A 25,377-nucleotide genomic window follows, 5' to 3' on the forward strand; every position below is an offset into this window, starting at 1 on the left:
TCAGCGGTGGCATTGCCCCTCTGCAGCAGGCCTAGAAGAGCGGCGGCACAGCAACGGACGCCACTTTATCCTCGCCCATCCGACTCCCTCCCGCCCTCTCTGACCAGTCATGGCCACCGACCAAAGAGCTTTTGCAGCCGCTAGACGGGCTGCGCAGAAGTCTTGGCTCACTCGTCACCACAGCTCGCTGTTCAGGGGGTGGGCGCCTTCCGCCTCGATGCTTCCACCCTCCTGGGCCCCTGTACATGGCGCCTTGCCTGCAAACTGCAAGCCTCATCACGCATGCGCGTGAGAGGACTATGTAAGTTGCACTGACGAACTCCTAGGACGGGAATGTGTCATCTAATATGTTGTATAAACCCTCTCTCTCTGGCACGTCATTCGGACTGGGACCACCAGGTAGCACACGACCCTGTTAACTGTCAGCCTTTCGTATAAGGGTACGATTTGTATCTGATCTCAAGTACGCATTGTGCAGGAGCATGGCATGAAAACGGCTCCGTTCGGTTGGTCCGCGTCGTTCCACCGCCTCTTATTACAGATCCCATCCCATCATCCTCCATGCGGCCAGCCATAACTGGCACACCGGGGCCCCTCATCTCTCTCCACATGGTGACCCTGCCTTACCGGGACCCATCTTCAGGGCCTCGAATCTCGGCGACCCTCTGGGACCCGCCCTCGGGGAGTTGGCATTTCATCTGGGTTCTAGCCTACGAATGCACAAGGGTCTGGTCAGAATGGATACTGGGATTTCTCGATGCTGTCCTTCGCGGCTGATGACTTTAGATCCATGGTTCCCATTGCCCCGCATATGTAACGATCTAGATCTGCTGCCGCTTTCCTTCCTCCCTTTCACTTCTCTCCCTCTCACTTTGGCGATGCTCCTGCCACATTGTCACTCCCTAGATAATAACAGTACCACACAGCCATATGGCTGAGGTGGATTTATCAGAGAGCAATGGCGGTGCTCTCGTAGTCACGTCCATAACGCTCCTTGTTTTTACCTGGCTCTCTGTCGTTCTTAGATGCTACGTACGAGCTTTCATGACCAAGGGTTTCCAAATCGATGACTGGCTCATGGTTGTGGCCCAGGCAAGTTTTCCCCTTCGGCAATATGATGTTCATGGTCACAGTGTATTGATTGATGCTCCATCTCAGATTGTTTTCACTCTCTCATGCTCTCTCATTCTTCTTGGCGTAAACACTGGTTTGGGTCACCACAACAAAGCCCTCGGCGAGAGGAGGGAGGTTTCGGCTCTGATGGTATGTTACTTCAACCCCCACTCTTTCAATCCCGTTTGCCAACGCCGCCATACAGTATCAGGCCTTGGCTACGGCCACATATGTCCTCGACATGCTCTTCATCAAGCTGAGCATCGGCTTTTTCCTACTGCGACTCTCCAACTCGAAGCTCTATAACTGGATCATTTATGTCAGTCTGGCTGTTGTGGCCGTTTGGAGTGTGGTGATCTTCTTCTGGAACATTTTCCAATGCTCTCCGATCGAGGCACAATGGGATTATGCGATTCCAGACTCTAAGTGCGTGTCACCGGACGCTGTCGTGGCGGCAGCCTATTCCATCAGTGTCATGACCATTCTGAGCGATTGGCTATATGTGAGTTCTTATAGTCCCCTATGCAAATATGTGTGCGCCCGAGACGATGCTGACCTGTCTGGAGGCTCTTCTCCCCATTCCTATGATTTGGAGCGTCAAGATGACCAAGCAGGCCAAAGCGACGGTCATCGTGATTCTTGGACTTGGAATTTTGTGAGCTCTTCAACTTCGCCCAGGCCGTGCAAAACAGGCTTATGAAAACCCCAGTGCCAGCATTGCTACGTTGATCCGACTCAAGTTCCTCGCCGATCTAAGCGATTTAACCGATATCCTATGTGCGGCATCTTGCCCGCCCCTGAGAAATTCTAGCAAGACACATGCTAACTCAACCGCAGTCATGGGAACAGACGCCATGGTCTGGACTCTTGTCGAGCCTGGAGCTGCCATCGTCGCATCAAGTTTAGTCACCGTGCGGCCTCTACTACGAGCATGGAGGCTGAGCGGATTCATATCGACGGATCGAACGCCGGGTATGAGCGGTGCCATCAGCGGGGGCATGAGGTCAGGGACGGCACGGACGGCGCCCCGGTCGGCACCGCGGCATGATCCGTACGGTGTCGACGATGGAGACACAGACCTGGAGCTCAACGATATGGCCAAAGACAAGCCCATGCCGCGGCCAACCCCCCAAATCGGATATCCGTCGCCGTTTGCGCAGGCCGGCTTAGAGCGAACGAGGGGGCAGTTCGACTCGGACTTCGTGAAGCCGCCGAACCAGAGACGAGGCAGTTTGGCCAAAAGCGAAATGTATGTTATCGAGGGGGACAAAGCGAGCGACATCTGGCGGGGGGATAGGATAGGGTCTCCAAGCGCGTCCTCGGTCGACCTCGAGGGCCTCGACGGTCTCGATGCCCAGAGCCAACACAGCGGACGTGTTGGCCTTGGGGGTCGCAGAGATAGATGATGACAGCTGAGTAAAGGTAACTGGAATCACATTCATATCATGTGTTTGCGGTTTTCACGGGCTTCGAGGAGCATGTGGGCGGATTTACGAGAGAGAGGCGTCAGAGCAAGGTCCCTCGCTATGCATGCACCCTGATTCCTGGACAAACAAATGGCCGGCCATAGACCACATACCGGAAACCAAACGTCTCGGCAGGACAAGGCAGGCCAGAGTCACCTTGGAGACGGAGGGAGTGATACTCAGGTATGTATCAAGGCACTTAGCAGCATTTATATTGAACTGCGCCGGTCGGCGTGGACGCGTAGGCCAGTCAGAATGGACGGGGAGTCAAAACCACCCACATTTAGGCAACGCCAATACAACCAAAACATCTTTGAACAGCCCTAATACGGGTCTCGCCGATAGGCCGTCTCCGCCTCAGCGTATGCATCATACGAATAAAGAAACCCCTGGATCTCGGGGCACGTCCATCGTGACGGGAAGCCGGGCTGCGGCTCCTCCCCCGGCCTCAGCGACGCCATCATGACCTCGTCGCGGCGCTCCTGCTCTGGGCCGTCGGGCAAGTGGAAGTCGTCGCGCTGTCGGAAAGACTCCATGACGATACGCTGCCCGCGACCCATGCGGAGGCGTTGGTACATGGCCGCCGCGGCGGGGAGCTGCGCATCCTTTGTCCCGCGCCCGCCAACCTTTCCGAGGAGGTAGCCCAGCACGGCACCGTCTTCCAGGGACGAGTTTGCGCCCTGCGCGAGGTAGGGGAGCATTGGGTGGCAGCAGTCTCCAGCCATGAAGAAGAAACCGTCGGGGCTGGCCCATTGGTCGAGGGGCTCGACCCAGCAGAGCTTCCACTTATGGACGCTTTCAACCTGGTCCAGGAGCTTGCGGAGGAGGGGGTCCCAATCGGAGAAGAGGGAGCGCATCTCCTCGACGTCACCGATGACCTTTGTCTCGCCCTCGGGGAGGTTGTCCGGGGATAGCAGGCCCAGATTGAGCATGCGGCCTTGTTTCACAGTGTAAGACACGCCGTGGGACCGCGGGCCGATCCAGAAGTGGACCGTTTCGGACTCTATAAAAGCCTCGAGCTCGGCTTTGTGGGGGCCCTTGAGGGAGTCGATCGGGATCGCGATCCGGAACGCCAGGTCGCCGGTGAGTGCCAGGGGCGAAGGTCGGTTGAGGAACTGGGCGCGGGTGGCTGACCACATGCCGTCGGCGCAGACGACGACGTCGCCGGCGATCGTGGAGCCGGGTCTGGAAGCGGAGGCGATGGCGGTGGCGACATCGCGGTCTTCGTGGTCGAGGGTCACGGTGGCGCGCGCAAAGTCCACGGAGCGGACGCGCGAGGAGAGACGGAGCTCAACGCCGAGGGCGGTGCAGCGGTCGACGAGGGCACGCTGGAGCTCGACGCGGTGGAGCCCCCAAAAGGGGTGGCCGTAGCGGGACTGGATGGTTTCCTGGAGCCGCGGCTCGTGGGCGAGGAGGCGGGCGCCGTCGTAGCGGTGGACAGAGAGGGTCGAGGGACGGGTCGCGAGGACGGAGAGGGATGAGTGCAAGCCCCAGGCGTCGAGGAGGCGGGTTGCGTTGGGTGTGAGTTGGAGGCCAGCCTGCGACAGCGATTGTGAGCGGAGGAGACTCGATGGAGGGGGTAAGTGGTTGAAGGGAAGGGCGACCGAACAACTTACACCGACTTCCTGGAGTTCCTTGACGGCTTCGAGGATCGTGACGCGGTGGGAGGGGTTAGCGAGCTTGGTAGAGAGGGCCGTGGCCAGGCCTGCGAGGCCGGCGCCGATGATAATGACATGAAGAGGATCCGAGGCGCCGGATCCTGCTTCTTCGCTCATGTTGGATCAATTCGGGTCAATCAACTCATGAAGGCAGGGTAGCGCGAGGTATGGGCAGATTGAGGTCACAAGAGCAGAGTTGGCTGATTGTGCGAGATGTGGTGCGCGAAGAGACGTGACATTGCTCCTCTGACCACCATGAACTCGAAGGGACCCCTCCCCTCTCCCCTTTCCTGAGAGGTTGGACCGACAAGACCTGTTCCGACAGGTCTGAAGACACAACCCACAACCACAGGTAAAGACGTTGTTGCTGCGGCTTTGGAGGCTGGGTTCACGGAGGGTCTCATATGCGGAGTGTGGGGAAGACCGACAGGACGACGCCGTCTCTCAGGTTCGTCCCAAAAAGTTTTTGGCTGCAGTCCGAGCTAATGTCGCGTAGGGTATCTTTCTCTTTTGTCTATCCGCTGTCTCCCGGAAATTTAGCGTCAAAGCCACTCGCTCTGGCTTTCCATGTCCCCTTACCTCATCTGGCCCCCCCAGTCTACACACAGCTATGACATGTGTCGCCGATGGTGACCGCCTTGTCGCACGTATCCGCCGGATTGGCGCGCGCTGACCATCAACCCATCCAGGCCCCCCCCCCCCAGTGCCCTACTCGTCAGGAACAACCAGATCTTCCGGGTCGACGTCCCATTCCTCCTCATCGCCCCAGGTGGGAGCAAGGACAAACCTCCCCATGATCTTGCCCATGCCGATGCTGTCGCCGCCGATGATACCTTGCTTTGTCTTCTCATCCGACTCTTCCACGATCACTGCCGTGGTCAAGAAGTTCATGCCCGCAGCTGGGCTGAGCTCCAGGGTTCGTCCGCCCCAGTCCAACTCGACTTTGCCGGACTTGCGAACCTTGAGCTTGCCCATCATGCCAGCTTGGGAAACAAGTTGATTGATGTCGGTCAAGTCAATGTCTTTGTCCTCCTCGGCATTGGCCTTGATCTTCTCTTCCGATCTGGTGAGGTCAACAGGCTCGCCAGGCTGATCCAGCATGACAATGTCGTCCGGCTCCGGCTTGACCTTGGGCGCAGTCGCAGGATGCAAGGGCGGGAGTAGGGGTGGGAACTGGAAGAGGTACAATCGGCCGTCCTTGTCCTGCACCGGCTCGGTCTCGGGTGCCTTGGAGTTCTCGTCCGGAACCGTGCCTAGTTCGCCCAACAGAAGTTGCATGTCGTGCGTGATCATTTCCACCTCGGGGTCGGCCGCTGGCTTCTTCGTCTTCGGCTCAGGCGTGATCTTCTCCTCGGCTTCGGGGGTCGAGGATTTCACCCTGGCGTCAAAGTCGACTGGCGCTATGTCCATGGCGCCTGGTTCGGCTCCGGGTTCTGCCTTGACCTGTACCATGCCTTTGGGTGCCGCATGCCAGACCTTGGTCTCTTCCTCCACCCGAGGAGCGACGCCCATCAAAGACTCGTTTCCGTCAACCCATAGACTTTCTTCTGCCTTGCCTTGTTCTTCCGCCTCGAGCTCGGCTGAGGTGGCAATGACCTTCTTCTCTTCTTTCTTGTCGATTCGCGCAATGCCCATGGGCCAGATATTATCGGGCTTCGAGCTGATGAGGGCTGCTGTCGCTTCGTCGTCTGAGTCTGGCTCGCGGTCAACCGCGTATCCGGCGAGCCTGTCGGCATTGATTCGGGCTTCGCGATGACCAGATGCCTCTCCAAACCCACCACCTTCTCTCTTGGCTCTGCCCCCTCCTCCGCCACCACCGAAGAAGCCGCCGCCGCTGCCGCCGCCGCCACCACCACCTCCTCCCCAGCCTCCGCCTGATCTTCCGCCACCTGGGGAATGTTAGTCCTGCATATTCGGTCGCGAAGACACGATCAAACATACCCTCAATGTTTATTTGCGAGAAGGGGCCGCTGGCAACAGCAGTTCGTGACATGAATCCGCCCCTACCCATGGCATCTCCACGTGCTCTCCGGCTGCGACCTCGAGACCGAGCTTGCGCTCGAGCCTCAGCCTTTGCCCTCGCATTATCTTTTTCCAACTCTTGTCGAGCGATGGCGTCTCTCGCAGCCTCGTCTCTGCGCACGACCTTGGGGCGGAACCTGCCAACGGAGGTGCCCCTTGTCGGCGCTGGCCGGGGAGTTGCAGAGTCTCTGGCAAGCCCCGCAGGCCCCGTAGCAGTGCCCAGTGCCGAAGACGGTCTAGAAATCGGCGCGGGCGCCTCGGCGCTTGGTGTGACACTGGCAGATGTTCCTCTTCCCGCACCTCTGCCTCTTGTTCCTCGGCCGCGAGCCCTACCGGCGCCTCGAGCCGGGGTCGTTCCCTCGGGGGGCATGGTGGTTGACAGCAATAGGACTGGTGTAATGAATCGAGAGAAACGGTGTTCTAGTATAGCAGTCTCATGCAATTGGCCGTTTGCTGTCGTCGTAGGCTGGGAGGTTGGAGGTTGAGAATTTTGTCAAGTGTGGTTTATCGATGGAGAATCACAGGCGCCCGTGCCGTCTCGAGAAAAAGATGCTCGATTACCTTAGCGTGGTGGGGGACCGACCAAGCATCGGTGGGAAGCAAGGTACATACATTCCTATGTGAGTGTGAGCATCCCTGTACCTTTTGTTTTTGGTTTTTTGTGCAACTGCACTTTAGGTACCTGTCGGCAAAGTGGGGTTGGTTGAGTCACCCCCGCGTTGCTGCTCCCTTCTGACTGAAGATACATCCCACCCAGGTTTTGCGTATATCTATATATTTGTGAGGCACTGCAATTATGTCTTCAGAATGCTTCTGGACTCCTCATCTGAGACACATCAACGACTGCTCCCCGTAAAGTGCTGCTACGCTGCCCTCTCGACTCAGCATGTTGCCAATCCATAACCGCCCAGCTTCAACAGTGCTCGCTCCGAATTTCACAATGACGCATCCCCTGACTCTCGCCGCTGACCACAAGATGCCGTCCTTAGCCTCCATCTCTATGCGCTTCGCCCGCCATAACTCATCCTCCGTTGAGTTGTTCTCCTCCGTAGCCTTGGCCTCTGCTGATCTGAAATCCCTCGCGCCGAGCCGCGGCAAGACCCCGAACTCATCAAGGAAAAAGTTGCCTAGGGCGTGCATCTGCGGCCCTCGAAGGATCAATGTACCAAATAGCCCGTTTCCATGCATGGAGTCTCGCAATGACCTGCCGACCAAGCCTTGGCTGTTTCTGTCTAGAGTGACCGTGTCTCGCACAAGCAGACGGTTCTTACCTTGCGGCCTTTCTCCTGATGACCAGACTTCGTTGCGGCCTGTCCACTTGATGAAGCTCCAGTCTTCGCCGCGTGCCGTTCTGCCCTGCGTCACCCAGTCCAGTAGGCACAGAGATGCGCTGGGGGCAGCTGTGAATATTTGCATCTGCTCATAGACGCTCCCATCAAAGGGCTGTACCGGATCGGGCAACTGACAAATTCCGGCATTGTCTTCGATGTGGACCTCGAGGGTCTGGCGCGTGACTATGTCGGGAGAAGCAGACTTAAATATCTTCGTGTGACCTTGCGTGACAACGCTGAGCTTCGATCCCGAGAGAGCGCGGATTGACAGGTTGACGCTGTCGCCTCCGACGAGCCCGCCCCCGTACGATAACAGGAAGACTAGAACGCTCTTCTGGTCGGCTGCCGGGGTGGGCGAGATGAGTTTCAAAGGATACTGGTACGACATAGCCTTGAGACCCGAGAGGCCATTCGGCAGCAGCTGGGCCACAATCTCGCCCTCGCCAGCAACCGATGAAGACTTTGGAAACGGGGAGTTCATTGCTAGCCCCGGCGGTGCTGTTTGGATGTTGGTCGATGTGTCTCAGGGGTTTATCCGTGTATGGCAAGCCATTCTTGACTGCGAATGGCTTCTCTTGATGACTGTACAGAATCAGATGTGTCCTAGGAGATTGCGTCGCTGTTGTGAACAGACTAGACGCGGATTGGGATGAACACGCACTCGGAACTGCCTAGCCAAACCGCCTTGCTGTTTGTTGGTTTGCGAGATAGCAATTCCAGGCAAAGAGATTGCTTGTATCCGTAGTAAAATCCATTAGTGAACAGGAACAGTCTATATGCGGAGTATGTACTGTGTGGCCGCCGGCGAGCCCACCCCGGCCTGGGCCTATGCGATGAGGACAGCAGATAAACCCCTACCCTCTGTACCTTAGCTCTCGGGTGGCTTTGAGTGACATCGGACCGCCGTTGTATCCGTGCTGCCTTAGTTGCTGTTGCTGTATGTTTTGATTAAGAAGCCGGTTGGGAACATCGATGCATTTAAAAACCACTTCCTTCTTTGTATCAGACAGCCAACATGGAACGCTGGCTGGCAGCTAGCTAGTCTGGGAACGTCAAATGTGCATGGATGCGAATTAGGCTCTCATGTAACAAGCAACGTTTGTCTTGCAGGATCTGGTTTGAGCTAGCTGAACCTCTGCCCAAGTGCGCTGTTCAAGTCTTCGTGTGCCGATTCTAAGTGCCTGATTCGACCTAGGTGCTTATCGGTATTAATGCCATCGAAATACTTAGGTAGGTAGGTAGATAGTTGACGGCGTTACAGATACTGACAGTGGTGACAATGGTGATAAGGCGACCAAAGGATACGTACCTCCACCTGTCTGCCCGCGGTCTTCCATTTGACTCCCTACGCCAAGCACACAGTGTGCATTCGTCAGTCTTTTGCGCGATTCGCACAGTTCTCCAGGCAGGTACGCCGTGCTACCACTTCGATCCACCCAAACCCGTCCATCCTCCCACTCGCGAATTTGGAGAAGTCATCACCTAAACATCCTCGACACAGACGCACCGACTCAACGCGACAATTTCCCTCGTATGCGCCACTCCTCCGAATCCTCGCTCACCGGCGCGAACTAATCGTCGCGATTTCTGCGTTTGTCTACACTTTTGAGCGATTTTACTACACCACCTTGCGCGCGACACCATGGAGAGCGCGACAGCATCCCCCGAAGCCGAGTCGTCGCGTCGTCGATCCGGACGCGTCGTGCGAGCCCCCGAAAAGTTCAGCCCCGAACCAGTCACCGCTCCCAAGCGCAAGAGAGGCCCGGAACACGATGAGGACGATGAAGGGAACGAAGACGACGAACCCGAGACGGATGCCACGATGAGCGACGCCGACGAAAGTGGTGACGACCGCCCTCGCGCCAGGCCCAAGAAGCGATCGGGCGCATCGCAAGGGAATCGCGTGAAGAAGCCCGCCACCAAGAAACCAAAGACGAACGGGGTTGCTCCGTCTGGCCATTCTGCCAGTCTGCCATCTCGCCCGAAAAAGACGGTGAGGATTGCTGCCGCCGACAAGCAGGGGGAGGGCCTTTACTGTAAGCCAGCCGTCCTGGAATGTTGTCCCCGGCTCTGTCATCTGACACGTACCTACAGCCGATGTTTTTGCCTCGGGTTTGCCCTTAGATGAGGTTGCCGACAAATGGCAGACTAGATACCAAGCCAACGATGCTCTTGCCATCGTCGAACTTGTCAATCTTGTCTTGCAATGTTCGGGCTGCGATCTCGAGATCACCGAAGACGACGTCCGCGACCCCGATAATTGTCAAGCTCGCCTGACCGAGCTTCAGGATCTGTTCCAAGAGGTATAGATGCGCAACATGCCACGAGCCTCTACCGTGTGAATTTCAGGCGCTGATCCAGTGTAGGAGCAAGTCACTGAGTACCCCCTCATTTCCAGGGCGAAGAACACCAAAGCTTTCCGCGACCTCCTGACCGGGTTTTTCAGGAGTGTCGTACGTAGCGTTCACGAGACTGACATACTGTACAACGACGCGACCTTGATGGAAAATCTTGTTCGCTGGATAGCATCCATGTCGACTTCCTCACTCCGTCCGTTCCGACACACAGCAACCACTGTTATTCTCTCCCTAGTGCACGGCTTGATTGACGTCGCAAACACCCTTGATTCTCGGATTACTGCGATCGAGCAGCAGATCAATCAAGCCAAGAGAGGCAAGAACAAGGCGAAGCTAGCGGAAATGCAGCGCAATCTCGATGAGGCCAACAACAACAGAGAGCTGTGTGGCCATCACATCAAGGACTTTTTCGACACCACCTTTATTCACAGATACCGAGATATCGACCCGCGTATCCGGACAGAGTGTGTCGAGGCCTTGGGATCTTGGATCATTGGCCAGCCGACAGTCTTCATGCAGCCCGAGTATCTACGTTACCTGGGTTGGATGCTCTCGGACGTGGTCTCTTCAACCAGACAGGAAGTCCTCAGGCAACTGGCCCGTATCTTTAGGAAGGACATCCAGCCTCTGGGCCACTTCATCGACCGGTTCAGACCCCGTCTTATTGAGATTGCCACGAAGGATGCCGAGGTGTCTGTCCGCGTCACGGCAATCTCTGTTATCAACGTCCTACGGGATGCAGGGATGTTGGAGCCAGACGAAGTTGACTCGATTGGCAAGCTCATTTTTGACAGCGACTCCAGGATTAGGAAAGCAGTCGTCAACTTCTTTGTCTCGTGCGTCGAGGATTCCATCGAGAGCAAGATGGAAGAGCTCGGCGGCCAGGATGCACTGGACGAGCTTTTTGGCGAAATCGAGGACGACGACTATGACTCACCCCGCAGCACATGGGTCAACATCAAGTGCCTAGCGGAGAATCTTGCAGCGTTCGATGCGCAGGTTGAGGGCGAGCAGCAGGACACCAACCCTCACGGTCTTGCCGTTGCTGCTGATGTCACGCAGGCGAGCGTTCCTGACACTCGCATATCGCTCGCCTCCCAAGCTCTTTTCGAAAAGGTACCCTATGTCAAGGAGTGGGAGGTGCTAGCAGGATTTCTGCTTTACGACCACACTGTCAGTTCCAAGTCCAGGTCCAAGTCGAATGCCGCCTCCACCGAGATTGCTTTTAAGAAAGCCGTCGGGCCCGAGGGGTCAGAGGAGGCTATCCTCTTGGAAGTCCTGGCCTCGGCGGTCAAGATGTCGATGCTCCAAACCACGGAGATTGAGAAGAACAAGAAGAAAAGCGGTCGCCCGGAGGTCACTGAGGCCCAGGAAGAGACAGCTCTGGAGCTGGCAACCGTGATCCCGCAACTTCTCAATAAGTTTGGAGCTGATCCTGCCACCGCCACCATAGTCTTGCGGATGGAGCACTTTTTGGACTTGGAGGTTTTCCAGGCATTACGACAAGATTCGACCAAGTATGAGAAGTTACTGGACGAGATCAGCACGCAGTTCAACAGGCATGATGATAAGAGGGTTGTTTCCGAAGCTGCCGCTGCTCTCCTCCATTCTCGGCAGTATGACGAGCTTGAGGAGCTGACTGATGGACGGCTCGCAGTTCTTTGGGAGAACGTCATCAACACGCTGCGAAGTTTTGACAAAACGTGCGAGCTCACCCTCCGCGGCAACCTGGAAGAGGAGCATTTAATTGCGCTCTCTACCGTGCTCATGAAGATCAGTGAGCTTGCTCGCATCTCCGATTGCGCTGAAGTCCTCGAAACTGAAGGTCGTGCGGCTGAATCCATGTCGTCTACCATCGACATCCTGGTTAACATCGTCCGCCGGGGCACTTTCAATGAGCCGAGCGATGTCGATGACTTGGAAGATGAGGTCACGTCCTTCGCCATCAAGGGCATCCAGTTCTACTTCATGTGGAAGGTGCGGAGCTTTCAGAAGTCTATTCAAAGCGAGATCGAAATACCCGATTCTGCTATAGACCAACTCGCCGTCCTGCGCAAAAAGTACGACACCGGACTGATCAAGACTTTATCGTCGCGCGCTATCATCGACGAGATTCGTATTTTCGCGACTGGCGCTCTTTGTGACATCCATGTCCTCTTCGGCTCCTTGCGAAACTGGACCGAAGAGTCTCGTGGGAACGCCAACTACAGGAAGCTCACGAGGCTGGCACATGAGCTCGAGCCCAAGCTCTTGCCTGAACTCATCTCCATTTACGATGGTGTCGAGCGAAGCTTTGCCAAGCGAACGAAGAAGATCCTTAACGAGCCGGCTGAGGACGAAGAACCCATGGACGACGACGATTCCGACGAAGAGGAGGACGAAGATGAGGGCCTTAGTCAAGAGGAGAAGCTCGCCATTGAGCTTAAGTCTGAAAAGGCCCTCTGTGAGCTGGCTGCCAAGTTCGTGCTCGCCATCGTTCAAAAGGTCTTGGACCAAACAGGGCCCTACGCCGGAAAGCTTCGAAAGCGTCTTCTTCGAAATCAGGGCAGGCTTGGCAAAAATTTCGCCGAAGTGGTCGCTTACCTCGATCCGTCCAAGGTCCGGGAGCATTTGTATGGCAAGAAGCAGGCAGCACAAAGGGCGAAGACGTCGGCCAAGCCAGCCGCTGCGAAGCCCATGCGCAGCGAGGAGATTGTTGTCGACGACGACGATGATGACGAAGAGGAAGACATTTTTGCGGAAGCCGAACCTGAGCCGGAAGAGGGATCCAAGGAAGACCTCCGGCGGCGAGAATTGCTGGAGGAGGAAGAAGAAGAGGAGCCCGACGTGGAAGAGGTTATTGCCAATAATGATGCAGACGACGACGACGTATTGGGCGACTGAAAGGGAGCTTTTCGATTTTGGGCCGCTGGAGGACAACCGCACACAAGCACATGTTGACGTTCTTTGCTCTGTTTATATAAGGATTCTTCTGGCTTCGAGAGACCATCTTATATTATTCCCTGCGTTGTGCGTTTGTTCGTTGGCGTGGGTCTGCAGACCGCCTTCAGACGTCGCTGCTGCTTGGAACGGAAGAGGAGCAACATTAGACGGTGGCGGCGGATTGAGGGCGCCGGTCCCGGGAATGGCACATTTAACTCATGGCGTTAGAAAGGCTTCAAAAGACCGTTGGCTCTCATGGTAGCTAACGCGACACGATTTCGCAAACCATCTCCGTTCTCTACAAGCCTTTTCACTGTGCCTGCCGCGGCCCTGTTTTGCGCACGATGGTATCTTGTGACCCCTACCAACTTGAGACCTGCCTCTAGGTGTCACAAATCTTGGTCCCGAAAAGCCCAAACATCCGCTTCCACCGCTTACCCTCGCCTGCATTCGCCTTGTCTGGATTCGACTCGTTAACCCGGACGCCGTATTGGCGGATGCAGCAGGTGAAGGGCCGGTTCAAAATGACTTCCTTTTCCTTCTTCGTCGGTTCTTCATTGTCGGAGCTGTCCGGCGGCCGATCACTCGCCGTCTTTTTGGCCATCTTGGCCTTTTGCTTCTTGCTGGTGTTTTCCAGCTCCTTTGCCTTCTTCTCTTCGAGATCTCCCCAGAGGATAAACATCTTCTCCCGTAGGCGCGTCAGTTCGTCGGGATTCACGCGGAAGTCGCAGGCGTCGAGACTTGTCAGGAGCTGCGCATCCATATTGTCCACCACGGCCCAGAAACTGTTGTCTTTCTGGCCGCTGGAGTCTTTGGCCGCGGCCGTGACATCTTGGAGACGGAGGGCGAAGCGCCATTGCCAGATTCGGTCGCCGGCGTCCACGAAGCTGTCGATTGTGACTGCTTCCTCCTCCGGCTCTGAATCCGTGCCAGAGTAGTCCGAGAGGATATCGCATTCTGTTTGTTTGCGGACGCGGGCAAAGTCCTGGAGTCTGCGTGGGTAAAAGTCGATTATGCGTACGTTGGTGCGGTATTTGGCACAGGTGAAGGGGAGGTCGAGGAGAAGGGGGCCGCCTTGATGAGCGGTCTCGTACTTTGCCGGTTCCAGAATGACAGACACAGGAACTGCCGGCTGCTCGGGGTATTCAGCAATAACCTGCTGGTTGAGGTCGGAGGACGTTTTTGTAGAGGTTTCACCATGAGTTGCCTTCTCCGCAGCTTGGGCCCTTTGTATAGCGCGCCTCTGCTTTGCGTTTAGGCGTTTGTCCTCTGGCTGTTCCGCCGCTGGCCGCTTCTTGCTCGTCTTCTGGGCTGGTTGCAGTTCTGTGCGTTGAGCCTTTTCCTCTTTTTCATAGTCCCTCTTTCTTCTGATGGCGTTTTTCAGGCTTGGGTGGATTTGCTCGGAATCCTGTGATAGATCCAGAACATCGACGTAAACCTTGTTGGGAAAAGCATTCTGGTCCTGGCGGAGGTAACCCTCGAGGTTGCGGCCGTTTGTGCCAAACTTGAATTGAATGTTGAGTAGATGAACCCAAGACCCATTCTTGACGCGCTGCCTGATGACAGTTGCATGAGGCTCCCAGCAAGTGATCTGAAGAGTCCTCTTCCCGAAGGGGCCGATCCATTTCGGTGTACCGGCTTTGCCGGAAGTATAGCCATAGGGGTCACCGTCTCTAGAGTTGTTGTCGACCTGACCATCTCTTCTGTAGTTGAAAAAGCCTGAGTTCTCAGTGTAGTCTGAGACATAGAGTCGGATCTTGTCGTTATAGTCATAAGGTTCTTGGACAACTTGCGCGATAATGTCATGAAAGGTGCTGTCTTTGACATCCTTTAATTCGCAAAGCTTATCCTTGACATTGAGGGAGCGTGTGGCCTGAATGTTGAACTGTTCAATGTCAGGGATGTATGTCTTGTCGACATTGTGGAAGAACCAAGATATGTATTGCTCGTCTTTCAGGGAGGGCTTGCGACTTGAATCCTGCTTGGAGGGCATCAAGGGATTCGATGCTGGCTGTGCAGGACTGGGGGGGATTTTGGCTGCTGGGTATATGTGAATAGCCGTGGTGTAGCTTGTTATGAGAGACAAAGGATCGCTACGATATCTTTGGCACTGCTACATGTATCAGTCAAATGAACGTGTTGGTAAGAGTAAAGGTCTGCCTCACTTTCGCCTGGTGGATGACAACAATGTCCCCTGCCCCGACTTCGAACATCTGGCTTGAGGGTCTGAAAATATCGAATGCCATGTCCCTGTTCTCACCCGAGACCGACATGTCGAAGAGTCGTATTCTAGCCTTGTAGTCTGGTAATGTCAGCTCCCATGTCAGGCTAATCCATGGTCCGCCACGAGGCCCTGCAACATACCGCCACCCTTGGTGGGGATGGGTTTTTGAAAGTCCACAACAATGCCGATAACGTTGAGAAAACCTCCCGCGGTTACTTTTTCGCCAAGGATATCTACTATTTTAGCATAACCCTGGGGAAGATCCATGGCTGTTCCAACATCGGACCCTGCCATGGTGGTTTACTTATTCGGGCGTGTAAGTTGTGGTATGGACCCGGGTGAGACTCCGGCCCAACAGATGGACAACGCCTTTAGGAATCGCGAAATGGAAAAAGGGGCTTCAGACAAACACCATTTGAGGTCGATTCAAAGAGGTTCAAAGGACGCGAATTGGTGTTGGCTAGATCGTTCAAGACATCAGTTGTCGACGCGTCTGTAAAGTTCGGAGACGCGTTGAGCTCCCTCAGCCCCTACCATGTGTGAGACGCTTCTTTGCGGGAAGGAGCATGTGCTTTGTCCTACAAACTAAAGCTGCAGCGAGGGTTTGCCAGTTCCGAGACTGACACCTGGCAGCCGCTGTCGGGGAGATATGTGGCCAGTGAAACCAAGGACCTGGAAGCCTGGGCAAACTTCAAACATCAAAGGAAAGAGCCGATGTGTGGAGAAGTACCTTGCTAGCGACTCATGACATAATCCTTCCAAAAATCATGCTGAACCAAGCAGGATGGGGCAAAATCTCTTATGGAGGTACTTGACTCACTATTGCATGAAGCCACCCCTTCTTGACTCGACTAGTGAATATGAGAATACAAAGATATAAGAGACAGCGAGAGCACGAGAGAGAGAGAGAGAGAGAGATACATACCAACAGATGACTAAGTCAGATGTCTAACTCGTACAAAGGTCACTCACTAGGTACTAATACTCTCCCCTCCCCGCTTCTCTTCCGACAATAGCAGTCCAAGAAGCAAAAACGAGAAGAAGAAAAAGGTCGCTTGCAGCCACTGGCACCTACACTTACCACCTCCCGAGGACAGTACCGTAACTTGTACCTCCTACTAGCCCACACGGCAAGGCAGGACGCAAGTCATCGGTACGTATCGGTCCCCATTGGGCTCAAGAAAGGGCCCTGCACTTTTCCATTTCTAAGACCCGCTCTCTCGCTTCATTCCCCGACTTTCCTTTCCTTCGTCTCCCCCCATCAATAAATTTCCCACCCCTCCGTCTGCAACAACTTTTCTCCCAAGCGATCTGACAACCAGATCAGGAATTTTCTTGTTGACATCGCGCAACTCTACCTTCCTTTTTCTACTGCGCAATACGATTCAGGGAGCTTCTCTTGACGGAGACGCTTCTTTACTTGACGCCTTCCCAATTTGGCCACCACCAAAACATTACCTTTCCCCCTCCTCCTGACGGACGGCCAGAAAACACTGTCTAGCACCAACATCAACCGACACGACAGCAACCATGGCTGATCGTTATATTCCCGAGCATCGCCGCACCAACTTTAAGGCGAAGAGCACCTTCAAGCCTGAGGAGCTCCGCCGCCGCAGAGAGGAGCAGCAGGTCGAGATCCGCAAGGCGAAGCGTGAGGAGAACTTGGCCAAGCGCCGCGGTATTGGCACGGGCGAGAACAGACCTGGTGCTTCCCTCGGAGCCGCTCCCGACAGCGACGATGATACCGCTCCCACTGAGTCCCAGGTGAGTTTGCTTTACTTTTGCGCCGATGCCGAACCCAGCTCGCCTTTGTTGGAACCCCGCGAACACTGCTGCGACCTTCGTCTTGTTTTCCCCTCCTGTTGCTAGGGGCGCCTTGCTGTTGCCCCACTTCCTTTTTTTGCTTGAGTCGGTTCAGCCCTCTCATGAGGTCTCGATTGCGCTTCATCTCGCAACGAAAACCCGCCCACGAGCGTAGCCCCGATTCTGCCCATTCGTCACAATTGCGAGACAATCCAAGAACAAATGCTAACCAGTCTTAGCTCAACGAGGACCTCCCCCAGATGGTCCAGGGTGTCTTCTCGGACCAGATCGACCTTCAGATCCAAGCAACCACCAAATTCCGGAAGCTGTTGTCCAAGGAGCGCAACCCTCCCATCGAGGAAGTTATCAAGACCGGAGTCGTCAGTCGTTTTGTCGAGTTCCTGCGATCCCCCCATACCCTTGTTCAGTTCGAGGCTGCCTGGGCGTTAACCAACATCGCTTCTGGCTCCGCCACGCAAACCCAGGTTGTGATCGAAGCTGGTGCTGTCCCTATTTTCGTCGAGCTTCTGGCCAGCCCCGAGCCTGACGTGCGGGAACAAGCCGTGTGGGCCTTGGGCAACATCGCCGGTGACAGCCCTCACTGCCGCGACTATGTTCTTAGCTGCGGTGCCTTGAAGCCTCTCCTGGCCCTTCTCGGCGACAGCCGAAAGCTCAGCATGCTGCGCAACGCCACCTGGACCCTCAGCAATTTCTGCAGAGGCAAGACCCCTCAGCCCGACTGGAACACTGTAAGCCAGAACACCTCCATTCACTTGGTCGTCACCACAATCTAACGTGGTTTCAGATTGCGCCCGCGCTCCCTGTGCTTTCCAAACTCGTCTACTCTCTGGATGACGAGGTGCTTATCGACGCCTGCTGGGCCATCTCCTACCTCTCCGACGGATCCAACGATAAGATCCAGGCTGTTATCGAGGCCGGTATTCCCCGCCGCTTGGTCGAGCTCCTCATGCACGCCTCCACCTCTGTCCAGACGCCTGCCCTCCGTTCCGTTGGTAACATTGTTACCGGTGACGATGTTCAGACCCAGGTGATCATCAACTGCGGTGCCTTGCCCTGCCTCCTGTCGCTCCTCAGCTCCAACAAGGATGGCATTCGCAAGGAAGCTTGCTGGACGATTTCCAACATCACGGCCGGTAACTCGGCCCAGATCCAATCGGTCATCGATGCCAACATCATCCCGCCCCTCATTCACCTTCTCTCTAACGGCGACCTGAAGACCCGCAAGGAGGCGTGCTGGGCCATTAGCAACGCGACTTCAGGCGGTCTGCAGAAGCCTGAGCAAATCCGCTACCTCGTCTCTCAGGGCTGCATCAAGCCTTTGTGCGATCTCCTGGCCTGCCCCGACAACAAGATCATCCAGGTCGCTTTGGACGGGTTGGAGAACATCCTCAAGGTCGGCGACCTGGACAAGCAGGCCGCTGGTGAGGGCCCCGACTCCATCAACCGCTACGCCCTGTTCATCGAGGAGTGCGGTGGCATGGAGAAGATCCACGAATGCCAGACCAACGCCAACGAGGAGATTTACATGAAGGCCTACAACATCATCGAGAAGTACTTCTCTGATGAGGAGGAGAATGCTGACGAGGGCATGGCCCAGGGCACCGGTCCCAACGGCACTTTTGGATTCGGCACCAACGCAGCTCCCCAGCAGGGTGGCTTCAGCTTTGCCAACGGTGGCGACTCGATGGACATGTAAAAGAAAAAGAAAAAAAAGCCCTTGATCAAACTTTTAACGACCCCCGGCGTGCTTTTCGCTGATCCAGCAATTCGCCGACCTTGGATCAAACCCCAAAGCAGTCCCTTTCCCCCCCATTGCCCCCAACCCACAGCACCAAACTGTCACCTTATCCCCAGTCTGTCAGCAAGGCATCGCGCATCTTGTTGTGCTGACAGACACAACACCCCCCACATACACTCACACAACACGTGCAATCGGCGTTCTCTGATATGGCTTGATGGAAATGATGGAAAGATATTCCCACTTGGGAGACGACAGGTCCTTTGGTAGCTTCAAAGCTCCAGCCTGGGAGAGAAGAAAGAGGAACGCTGGTACGGGCCGAAGGACAAGACTCAGCAGGCACGGGTGACAGACCTGCAGCTTCAGGGCTACAGGTCGGGGTCTAGCTGGTCGACAGTGCCGCATGTGGCCATTGAGGCGGACGGACTTGTACACCACACGGGAGACTGGCCATAGCGCCCAATGCCCTGTCATGGATGCAACGGCTGTACAGGAGGCGAGTTTGATTGATGCTAGTGCATCTCGACTCTGGAGATGGAACAGGCTTACATGACTTTGCTGCTGGAACCAAGTGGTATCCGGCTTTACAGCGTTCACGGCCAATGTTCCACCATACGTGGAAGACAATGTCAATTTACATGAACAGTTAAGCAATTTGCAGCGAGTCATCCAGTCCTGACTTTCGCCCATGACCGTTCGGTATCGTTTGACCTATGTTCGTGTGATGGACGCCTCTTGAGATTTGACGTAAGCTGGGCCACTGATGGTGGAGAGCCATTCTTTTGTCAGAATTCGGTCAGTATGAGGCTACCAGTCCGGCAAACTACATCGTGATAGTCAGTACGCTCGCTTCATGAAATTAAGGGCTGTTGTTGTGTGGGCGGTGGTGAACTTCCTCCGATGCTTCTGGCAGGCCCAGGCGGCCAAGGAAACCAGGCGTGGTCCTTGCCTACCTCAACTACCTAGGTAAGGTAGGTAAGTATGGATACACCACCTAGGTACCTCTGTGCCTACTTAGGTACCTAAGCTAGGGGCCTAAAATGTCTTAGCAACAGGCTTGCACCCCTCCCTCCACTATGGTGGATAAGCTACCTAGGAAAGAGCAACATAACCGACCTCGGGCAAGTGGAAATGCAAATGCAAGGCTGCTGGCCGTGATTGCGCTCGGCTAGCCATTCGACATAACCAAAGCCCAACAAAAGATCAAAACAACTGTCCCACGGACTCGTACTCTACACGAATTCGCCGAGAGTATGCTTGGAGGCTACATCAACTAGCCAGGCTTGATGCGCCCAGCAGCTTGACCGACAGCAGCAACGCCCGCCAAAACGTTGAAATATCGCCAGGTCGTCGCCTTCGGACCCTCAACGTCATGGACGGTCGCGTAATTCGAGGCGTACAGCGCGCTGCGCTCGAGCAATGGTCTGAATTCATAGCGAAGAGTCTCGCTCATCGCCTAGACCCTGACAAGTTCGAGACCTATGTGCCATTTCTTCAGGCCAAACACCCATTGCCTCCCGCCGCCGTCGCCGACCTCTTCCTCCGACCGCAGCCTCACAACCACGAGAGCCTCGACCCTCGAGTCCCGCGCTATCTTCAAGTTCTCTCCAATCTGAATTACATCGATACGCCTTCGATTCTCAAAGCTCTCTTTCGATATTCGACATCTCGCGCGCACTCTCGAGACGCTGCGCAACCAGCCGATGGCGATGTTCAACGGCCAAACATGTTGCACTGGGGGAGCTCGTATGCGGCGGAAGAGGTTATGTTCTACAGACTTACCAAGTCCGTGGCGCAGGGAACGGCTATACAGAACACAGGGAGCGGTCTTGAGATAGCAAGCATCATGGCCAAGTGGATTGCGCTCTTCACCGATGCCGCGACGGCCTTCACGGTCGACGTCATGGGCCAGCTCCACAACAGCCAAGTGAGAGAGGAGATGGAATCGGCTCGTGCCGCATTTGTGGCTCTACTTTTGGGGGTGTGCGAGAACCAAGTTGTTCTCAAGGCGATGAGCAAACCCGAGGCTCAAGGTAGGCGCACACATGTACCTTACTGTATGCGGCTTGCGAATGTCCAGCTGACTTGACAAGGTACCAGAAAGGCCCTATCCGAAAGCCTTGCAAACTTTGTACCGACCATCATGCAAAGTGCCGGTCCGATCGCGACCCGTCTCGATATGTTCCGAACAAGCACACTAGCAGGTTTTGAACCCGTCGACGAACAGAAGAACAAGTCGAATGCCGAGATCGAAGACCTCTTCGACTCAACTGTGGCGCTGGAGAACTTTGTCATATCCGAGTTACCCATTGTCAACTCAAGAGCCGGTCTATACATTTACCTCAATGCTGCGGTTAGCTCACTGCCACTGTTAAGAATACTGGAGATGCTGACGAGACGCGGGACAGCTTGTTGGGCGGCCATTGATCGATGACCACGCCATATTCAACTACTTGAACAATCGATACCAGGTACGCCGTATGATTTGCTTCCTTGAAGGTGTGGCTGCTGATGGTTCCAGGGTGATGTTCAAACAACGACGGTTGACCTCATCCTCGCGTCGTTCGACGTGCTGGCCAACGCTGCGTCGCGCAACGAAGGGCACCAGGCCGCTCATCTTTTGCGTTCTTTTCTAATGAACAAACTGCCCATCCTCATCGAAAGTCTCAGTAAGCACATGTACGGCCCGGTAAATGCCGAATACTGCATCACGGAAGCTCTTGGCCGCGTCGACACAACCACGTTCCCTACTTTATCTTCAATGTTTGATGAGACGCGGAGCAACAATCCCTTTACGGATTCTGTGAGGGAAGAGTTCTGTTGGGCATGTTGCCTGCATGGGCTGGTACGAGAAAGTAGCATTGAGACTCTTCTCGGGGAGACTCCATATCAGTCACTTCCCGCTGGTGGCAGGTACCTGAAGGAAAACCTGGTTGCCGAGTGCCTGGCAGACCCGGAGCGAATGCAAGCCCTCATTGGGGAGCTGGACAACAAGGACGGGAATGCCGGCGCTGTATGTCAGGCCTTGACCGAGGTGCGTGTTGTTCTTGCCGCCTGTAGATTGTGACCGATGCTGACCACACTCGTAGGTACTGGGACAGCTCTGCAGGAATAAGGAGACGATGTCTCTGAAGCTGCTATGCAGCCAGCTCGCTCAGAAACCGCTGTCTTTAGACGTCATGTTGATGTTTGAGAAGCCTGCGACCATTCTTCATCCGCTGTGCGACCTTCTGGACAGCTGGAAGTATGACGAGGACCAAGGAGAGTACCAGCCTGTGTACGAGGAGTTTGGTTCGATACTGCTCCTGGTCATGGCTTTCGCGTATCGCTATGGCCTGTCGGCTTCAGACATGGGAGTCACATCCTCCGACTCGTTTGTTGCAAGGCTGCTTGGCCAGGGACACCAAAGCCGCCCGTTTGATGAACTGTCCGACCAGGAAAAGGGACATCTCAATGGATGGATCCACGGTCTTTTCGATTCTGAAGCAGGAGGACTGGGCGACGAGCTGATGTCTTCTTGCCCGCCGCAGGATTTCTACTTGTTGGTATCGACGCTGTTCCAGAACATCGTTCTCGCCTTTGGCACCGGTCACTTGGCCGAGGAAAGCCTCAGGGGAGGCATTGAATGTGAGACGGGCACATTTTTCCAAGGTGACTTTCACGCTAACTCGACCACAGATCTTGTCGACACCTTTCTTCTGCCGTCCCTTGTTGTGGCCATTGCCTACCTTGCCAACTCATTGTGGATTGAGCGTTCTGACTGTCAAAAGGCAATTGTGAGGGTCTTGAGCTCCGTTTTGGCACCTACTTCTATATCCAACGAGGCACAAGCCATGCTCACTTCTGTCATGAACATTGTCGCCAAACCGCTGGAACACTCGCTCAGGGCATACCAACGATCAGATCCCAAGAGTCAAGAAGTCGAACCCCTTTTGAAGGCAATCAAGGACAGCATTCCCCTGTCCCGGCGGACAGGAGCAGCTGACCACACCGAGTTGGACGCCTGGTCTCTCGGTGGGTTTTCCAACTCTATCCGTCAAACATTACAGCAGTTGGTGCAGTGGAGCATCCACCCAACGATGGACAGGATGCCTCCTGCATATACCCATCGACAGATGCTTGTGGCACTGAAACTCCTCGGTGCAAAACGACTCCTGCAGCTGCTTTACGAAGACATCAGGCAGCAGACAGACACGGGCAGCGGAAGCATCATCTACGATGTAGTGACAGCAATAGTCTGCGCGCCCGACGTTGTCAATACACCGTCAAATCCCGTCAACTTCCTCGACAACTCAGGCAACGTGCCTGTCCCCACCCAGAGGAAGTTGACGTTGCGCGAGGTTTTAAAATCGGATGCCGAGGACTGTAAGAGGTTGCAGAAGACGGACATGAACCTGGCCGAAATTGTCGTCAGGCTATACCGCAAGGTGGAGTCCCAGATGGCCGTTTCCCAGGCTCAAGCCATGCAGGCAGACACAATGCTGCAGAGCGACCTCGGGCTGAGCTTGGATCCTGGCGCAGGCTCACTTGATGATGCCATGGCGGCTGCGACCGCCAACGTTGTACAGGGCGACGGAATTTCTGTGGATAACGTCAGTCTTGACCTTGGTTTGGGCGGAGTTGGTGGCGATCTGGGCCTAGGGGGCTCGTCGAACAATGGCGGGGGCTCCTTGGACCTGGGAGCTGATGACATCTTCAGTGGGCTCGGGGCCGGCGACGACTTTCAGTGGGACAATATGGACCTATCGTAGCATAGGTGCGACCTGTTCTTTCAATTTATTCGCTGAGACGATAGACTTGGTGTGAGTGCTTGTTGGCGCAAGGGGAATTGGAATAATTGAAAACGTAAGAGAGACCCCGGGCCTCGATAGGATAGCATGTCACATTACATCTGATACCAACAAAAGCCCTTTCGACTTCTCCCTCCTTCCCGGTCTTACTGCCTGCCTGCCCATCCTCTCATTGCGCCTCCGACCAGGTGCCGATGATGAACTGCGAATTGCACATATTGGTCAGTTCCCAGTCCTCGGCGCCCATTTCGGCCTTCATATCCGCGTCGCCTCTGCCTCCACACAGCCCGCCGACGAACATGGCCGCCATGAAATGATCATCAGTCGCATGCGCCTCGCGATACATTGGATGCTTCATCAGGCTTGTCACCTTTCGCCGCAGGAGCGGCCCGCCGCAAGGCTTCTTACCGCGGATGGGCTTGCCGTAAAAGGCCATGTCGACGGGCACGTCCTCCTCATAGGCCGGGCACAGGGTATCGATGACCTCCTGGCGAAAGTCCAGCGCCCACGGCTCCGGCGGGCTCGGCTGGGCGAAATTATCCCGGTAGCGGAGCATAGGCGCCCAGTTGTTCCGGTAGAGGTTGTGCACCGCCCCGCCAGAGCCGATGAAGAGCGTCTTGTGCTTCGCGGCCCTCAGGGGTCGAAGTGCGGCGCCGACGGCAACGTGGAAGTGTGGGTCGTACAAGTCGTTCATGGAGATGAGCGTGGTGGGCGGGCAACCGGCCGGGAACATGCGGATGAGGATAAGGTAGGTGTCGTGGATCCAGTCGAAGGTCGGGTCCGTCTTGGAAGTAATGCCGGCGGCGGCGAGGTGCGCCTGGATCGTTGGGATGTAGCCGAGGTCCGGATTGAGCTTGTAAGGGTGGTATTTTTCAGGGTTGACGTAGGCGACGGGCGATTTGGCGGGCTTTGGATGTGCAGAGATGAGAACCTCGCCCGGGGCGTTTGTAGCCCAGTGTGCACCCTGGTTGAAAGTGTGCGTGAGCGACATGTTCTGGTGAAAAGGAGTGCGTTGTTTGTGTTCCGGGGGGGGGGGGGGGTTAGGATGAGTTACACACCATCATGACGATGTGCTCGATCCCCTGGGCAAGAGCTTCATCGCCGCATTTCTTCCAGTAGGTGGCCGAGTTGCTCTCCTCACCGAGCATCATTGTCGAACCGTGAGAAAAGAAGAAAACCGGATTCATGGGACCCTCATTTTTGCCTCCAACCGCCATTGTGCGATTGATGTGATGTGTGAAGTCCGGTGGTAAGAAAAGGGGGGGGGGTTCGGGTTCAAGATGAAGCGCACGTTGTAGTTGAGCTTGAGTATCTATCTATCTACCTCGATAAACCTATTTCAATGAAAGGGGAAAACTTTCCTTTTTTCGAATGCGCTGGACCAAAGGAGATGAGGTTGGATACTGATGTAAGTGGACGCCCGGCGGAGACCACAGCTCTGCCAGCATACATTGCCACAAGACACCTGAAGACGGCCCCATCGGCGAAACGGGGGTTCTCTGAGGCGGCGAGCATGCCAGGCACCGGGTCATCCCAAGGGCCGATCAGCGGGGGTGGGTTTCGACCTGGGGTAAACTGGAGCCGGCGGGGCCGGAACGGGGAACCATAATCCACCCGCCACTTTCCGAGCGGAGCCTGAGCCGGAGCCGGGGGAGTTTGCCTACACGATTTCGAGAACGGCAAAACTCGCCACAATTGCTGCATTGAGAGGCTGGCGCTGGGATTAGTCTGCCGTGCTCGAAATTTCTGTAGTAAGGAGATTCGTGTGTCAGCGGCGGACGAAAAGCCCGTTAACCCAGCCGCGTAGGAGACCTGTAGCACTTCAGGAACATTGACTGCTAAGGAACCGCCAATCGGAAGTCTGCATCACATTATGGAGTCACGTTGAAATGCAGAGACGAAGTCTGCTGCTGCTGCTACACATAAAAGGAT

General features: G+C 55.4%; 10 protein-coding genes across 10 annotated transcripts; 5 read left to right on the forward strand and 5 right to left on the reverse strand.

Moving 5' to 3' along the window:
• Positions 1–930: 930 nt before the first annotated feature.
• On the forward strand, positions 931–1,772 carry CH63R_04450 (Integral membrane family protein; the record flags this gene model as incomplete). Its single annotated transcript, XM_018299425.1, has 4 exons — positions 931–1,092; positions 1,159–1,263; positions 1,319–1,615; positions 1,680–1,772. The coding sequence occupies 4 exons, from the start codon at positions 931–933 to the stop codon at positions 1,770–1,772; spliced, it is 657 nt and encodes a 218-aa protein (XP_018160671.1).
• Positions 1,773–1,967: 195 nt separating this feature from the next.
• Positions 1,968–2,519, forward strand: CH63R_04451 (Integral membrane family protein; the record flags this gene model as incomplete). The annotated part of the gene is made up of 1 exon (XM_018299426.1): positions 1,968–2,519. One exon carries the CDS (start codon positions 1,968–1,970, stop codon positions 2,517–2,519), a length of 552 nt encoding a protein of 183 aa, XP_018160672.1.
• Positions 2,520–2,902: 383 nt separating this feature from the next.
• CH63R_04452 (FAD dependent oxidoreductase) lies at positions 2,903–4,354 on the reverse strand (the record flags this gene model as incomplete). Its single annotated transcript, XM_018299427.1, has 1 exon — positions 2,903–4,354. The coding sequence occupies one exon, from the start codon at positions 4,352–4,354 to the stop codon at positions 2,903–2,905; it is 1,452 nt and encodes a 483-aa protein (XP_018160673.1).
• A 591-nt stretch (positions 4,355–4,945) lies between these two features.
• Positions 4,946–6,629, reverse strand: CH63R_04453 (RNA polymerase III RPC4; the record flags this gene model as incomplete). Its single annotated transcript, XM_018299428.1, has 2 exons — positions 4,946–6,126; positions 6,179–6,629. 2 exons carry the CDS (start codon positions 6,627–6,629, stop codon positions 4,946–4,948), a joined length of 1,632 nt encoding a protein of 543 aa, XP_018160674.1.
• A 452-nt stretch (positions 6,630–7,081) lies between these two features.
• CH63R_04454 (UreD urease accessory protein) lies at positions 7,082–8,071 on the reverse strand (the record flags this gene model as incomplete). The annotated part of the gene is made up of 1 exon (XM_018299429.1): positions 7,082–8,071. The coding sequence occupies one exon, from the start codon at positions 8,069–8,071 to the stop codon at positions 7,082–7,084; it is 990 nt and encodes a 329-aa protein (XP_018160675.1).
• Positions 8,072–9,232: 1,161 nt separating this feature from the next.
• On the forward strand, positions 9,233–12,830 carry CH63R_04455 (STAG domain-containing protein; the record flags this gene model as incomplete). Its single annotated transcript, XM_018299430.1, has 3 exons — positions 9,233–9,626; positions 9,685–9,893; positions 9,957–12,830. The coding sequence occupies 3 exons, from the start codon at positions 9,233–9,235 to the stop codon at positions 12,828–12,830; spliced, it is 3,477 nt and encodes a 1,158-aa protein (XP_018160676.1).
• Positions 12,831–13,251: 421 nt separating this feature from the next.
• Positions 13,252–15,387, reverse strand: CH63R_04456 (telomere-binding alpha subunit central domain-containing protein; the record flags this gene model as incomplete). The annotated part of the gene is made up of 3 exons (XM_018299431.1): positions 13,252–14,979; positions 15,035–15,171; positions 15,234–15,387. 3 exons carry the CDS (start codon positions 15,385–15,387, stop codon positions 13,252–13,254), a joined length of 2,019 nt encoding a protein of 672 aa, XP_018160677.1.
• Positions 15,388–16,623: 1,236 nt separating this feature from the next.
• On the forward strand, positions 16,624–18,613 carry CH63R_04457 (Importin subunit alpha; the record flags this gene model as incomplete). The annotated part of the gene is made up of 3 exons (XM_018299432.1): positions 16,624–16,857; positions 17,136–17,645; positions 17,702–18,613. 3 exons carry the CDS (start codon positions 16,624–16,626, stop codon positions 18,611–18,613), a joined length of 1,656 nt encoding a protein of 551 aa, XP_018160678.1.
• Positions 18,614–20,027: 1,414 nt separating this feature from the next.
• CH63R_04458 (Mediator complex subunit Med5) lies at positions 20,028–23,406 on the forward strand (the record flags this gene model as incomplete). The annotated part of the gene is made up of 6 exons (XM_018299433.1): positions 20,028–20,688; positions 20,749–21,008; positions 21,064–21,126; positions 21,177–21,689; positions 21,745–22,282; positions 22,334–23,406. The coding sequence occupies 6 exons, from the start codon at positions 20,028–20,030 to the stop codon at positions 23,404–23,406; spliced, it is 3,108 nt and encodes a 1,035-aa protein (XP_018160679.1).
• A 208-nt stretch (positions 23,407–23,614) lies between these two features.
• Positions 23,615–24,662, reverse strand: CH63R_04459 (Aromatic ring-opening dioxygenase family protein; the record flags this gene model as incomplete). The annotated part of the gene is made up of 2 exons (XM_018299434.1): positions 23,615–24,439; positions 24,504–24,662. 2 exons carry the CDS (start codon positions 24,660–24,662, stop codon positions 23,615–23,617), a joined length of 984 nt encoding a protein of 327 aa, XP_018160680.1.
• Positions 24,663–25,377: the final 715 nt, after the last annotated feature.

Source organism: Colletotrichum higginsianum, chromosome 3 (genome assembly GCF_001672515.1).
Source record: "Colletotrichum higginsianum IMI 349063 chromosome 3, whole genome shotgun sequence".
NCBI classification, from domain to species: Eukaryota; Fungi; Ascomycota; class Sordariomycetes; order Glomerellales; family Glomerellaceae; genus Colletotrichum; species Colletotrichum higginsianum.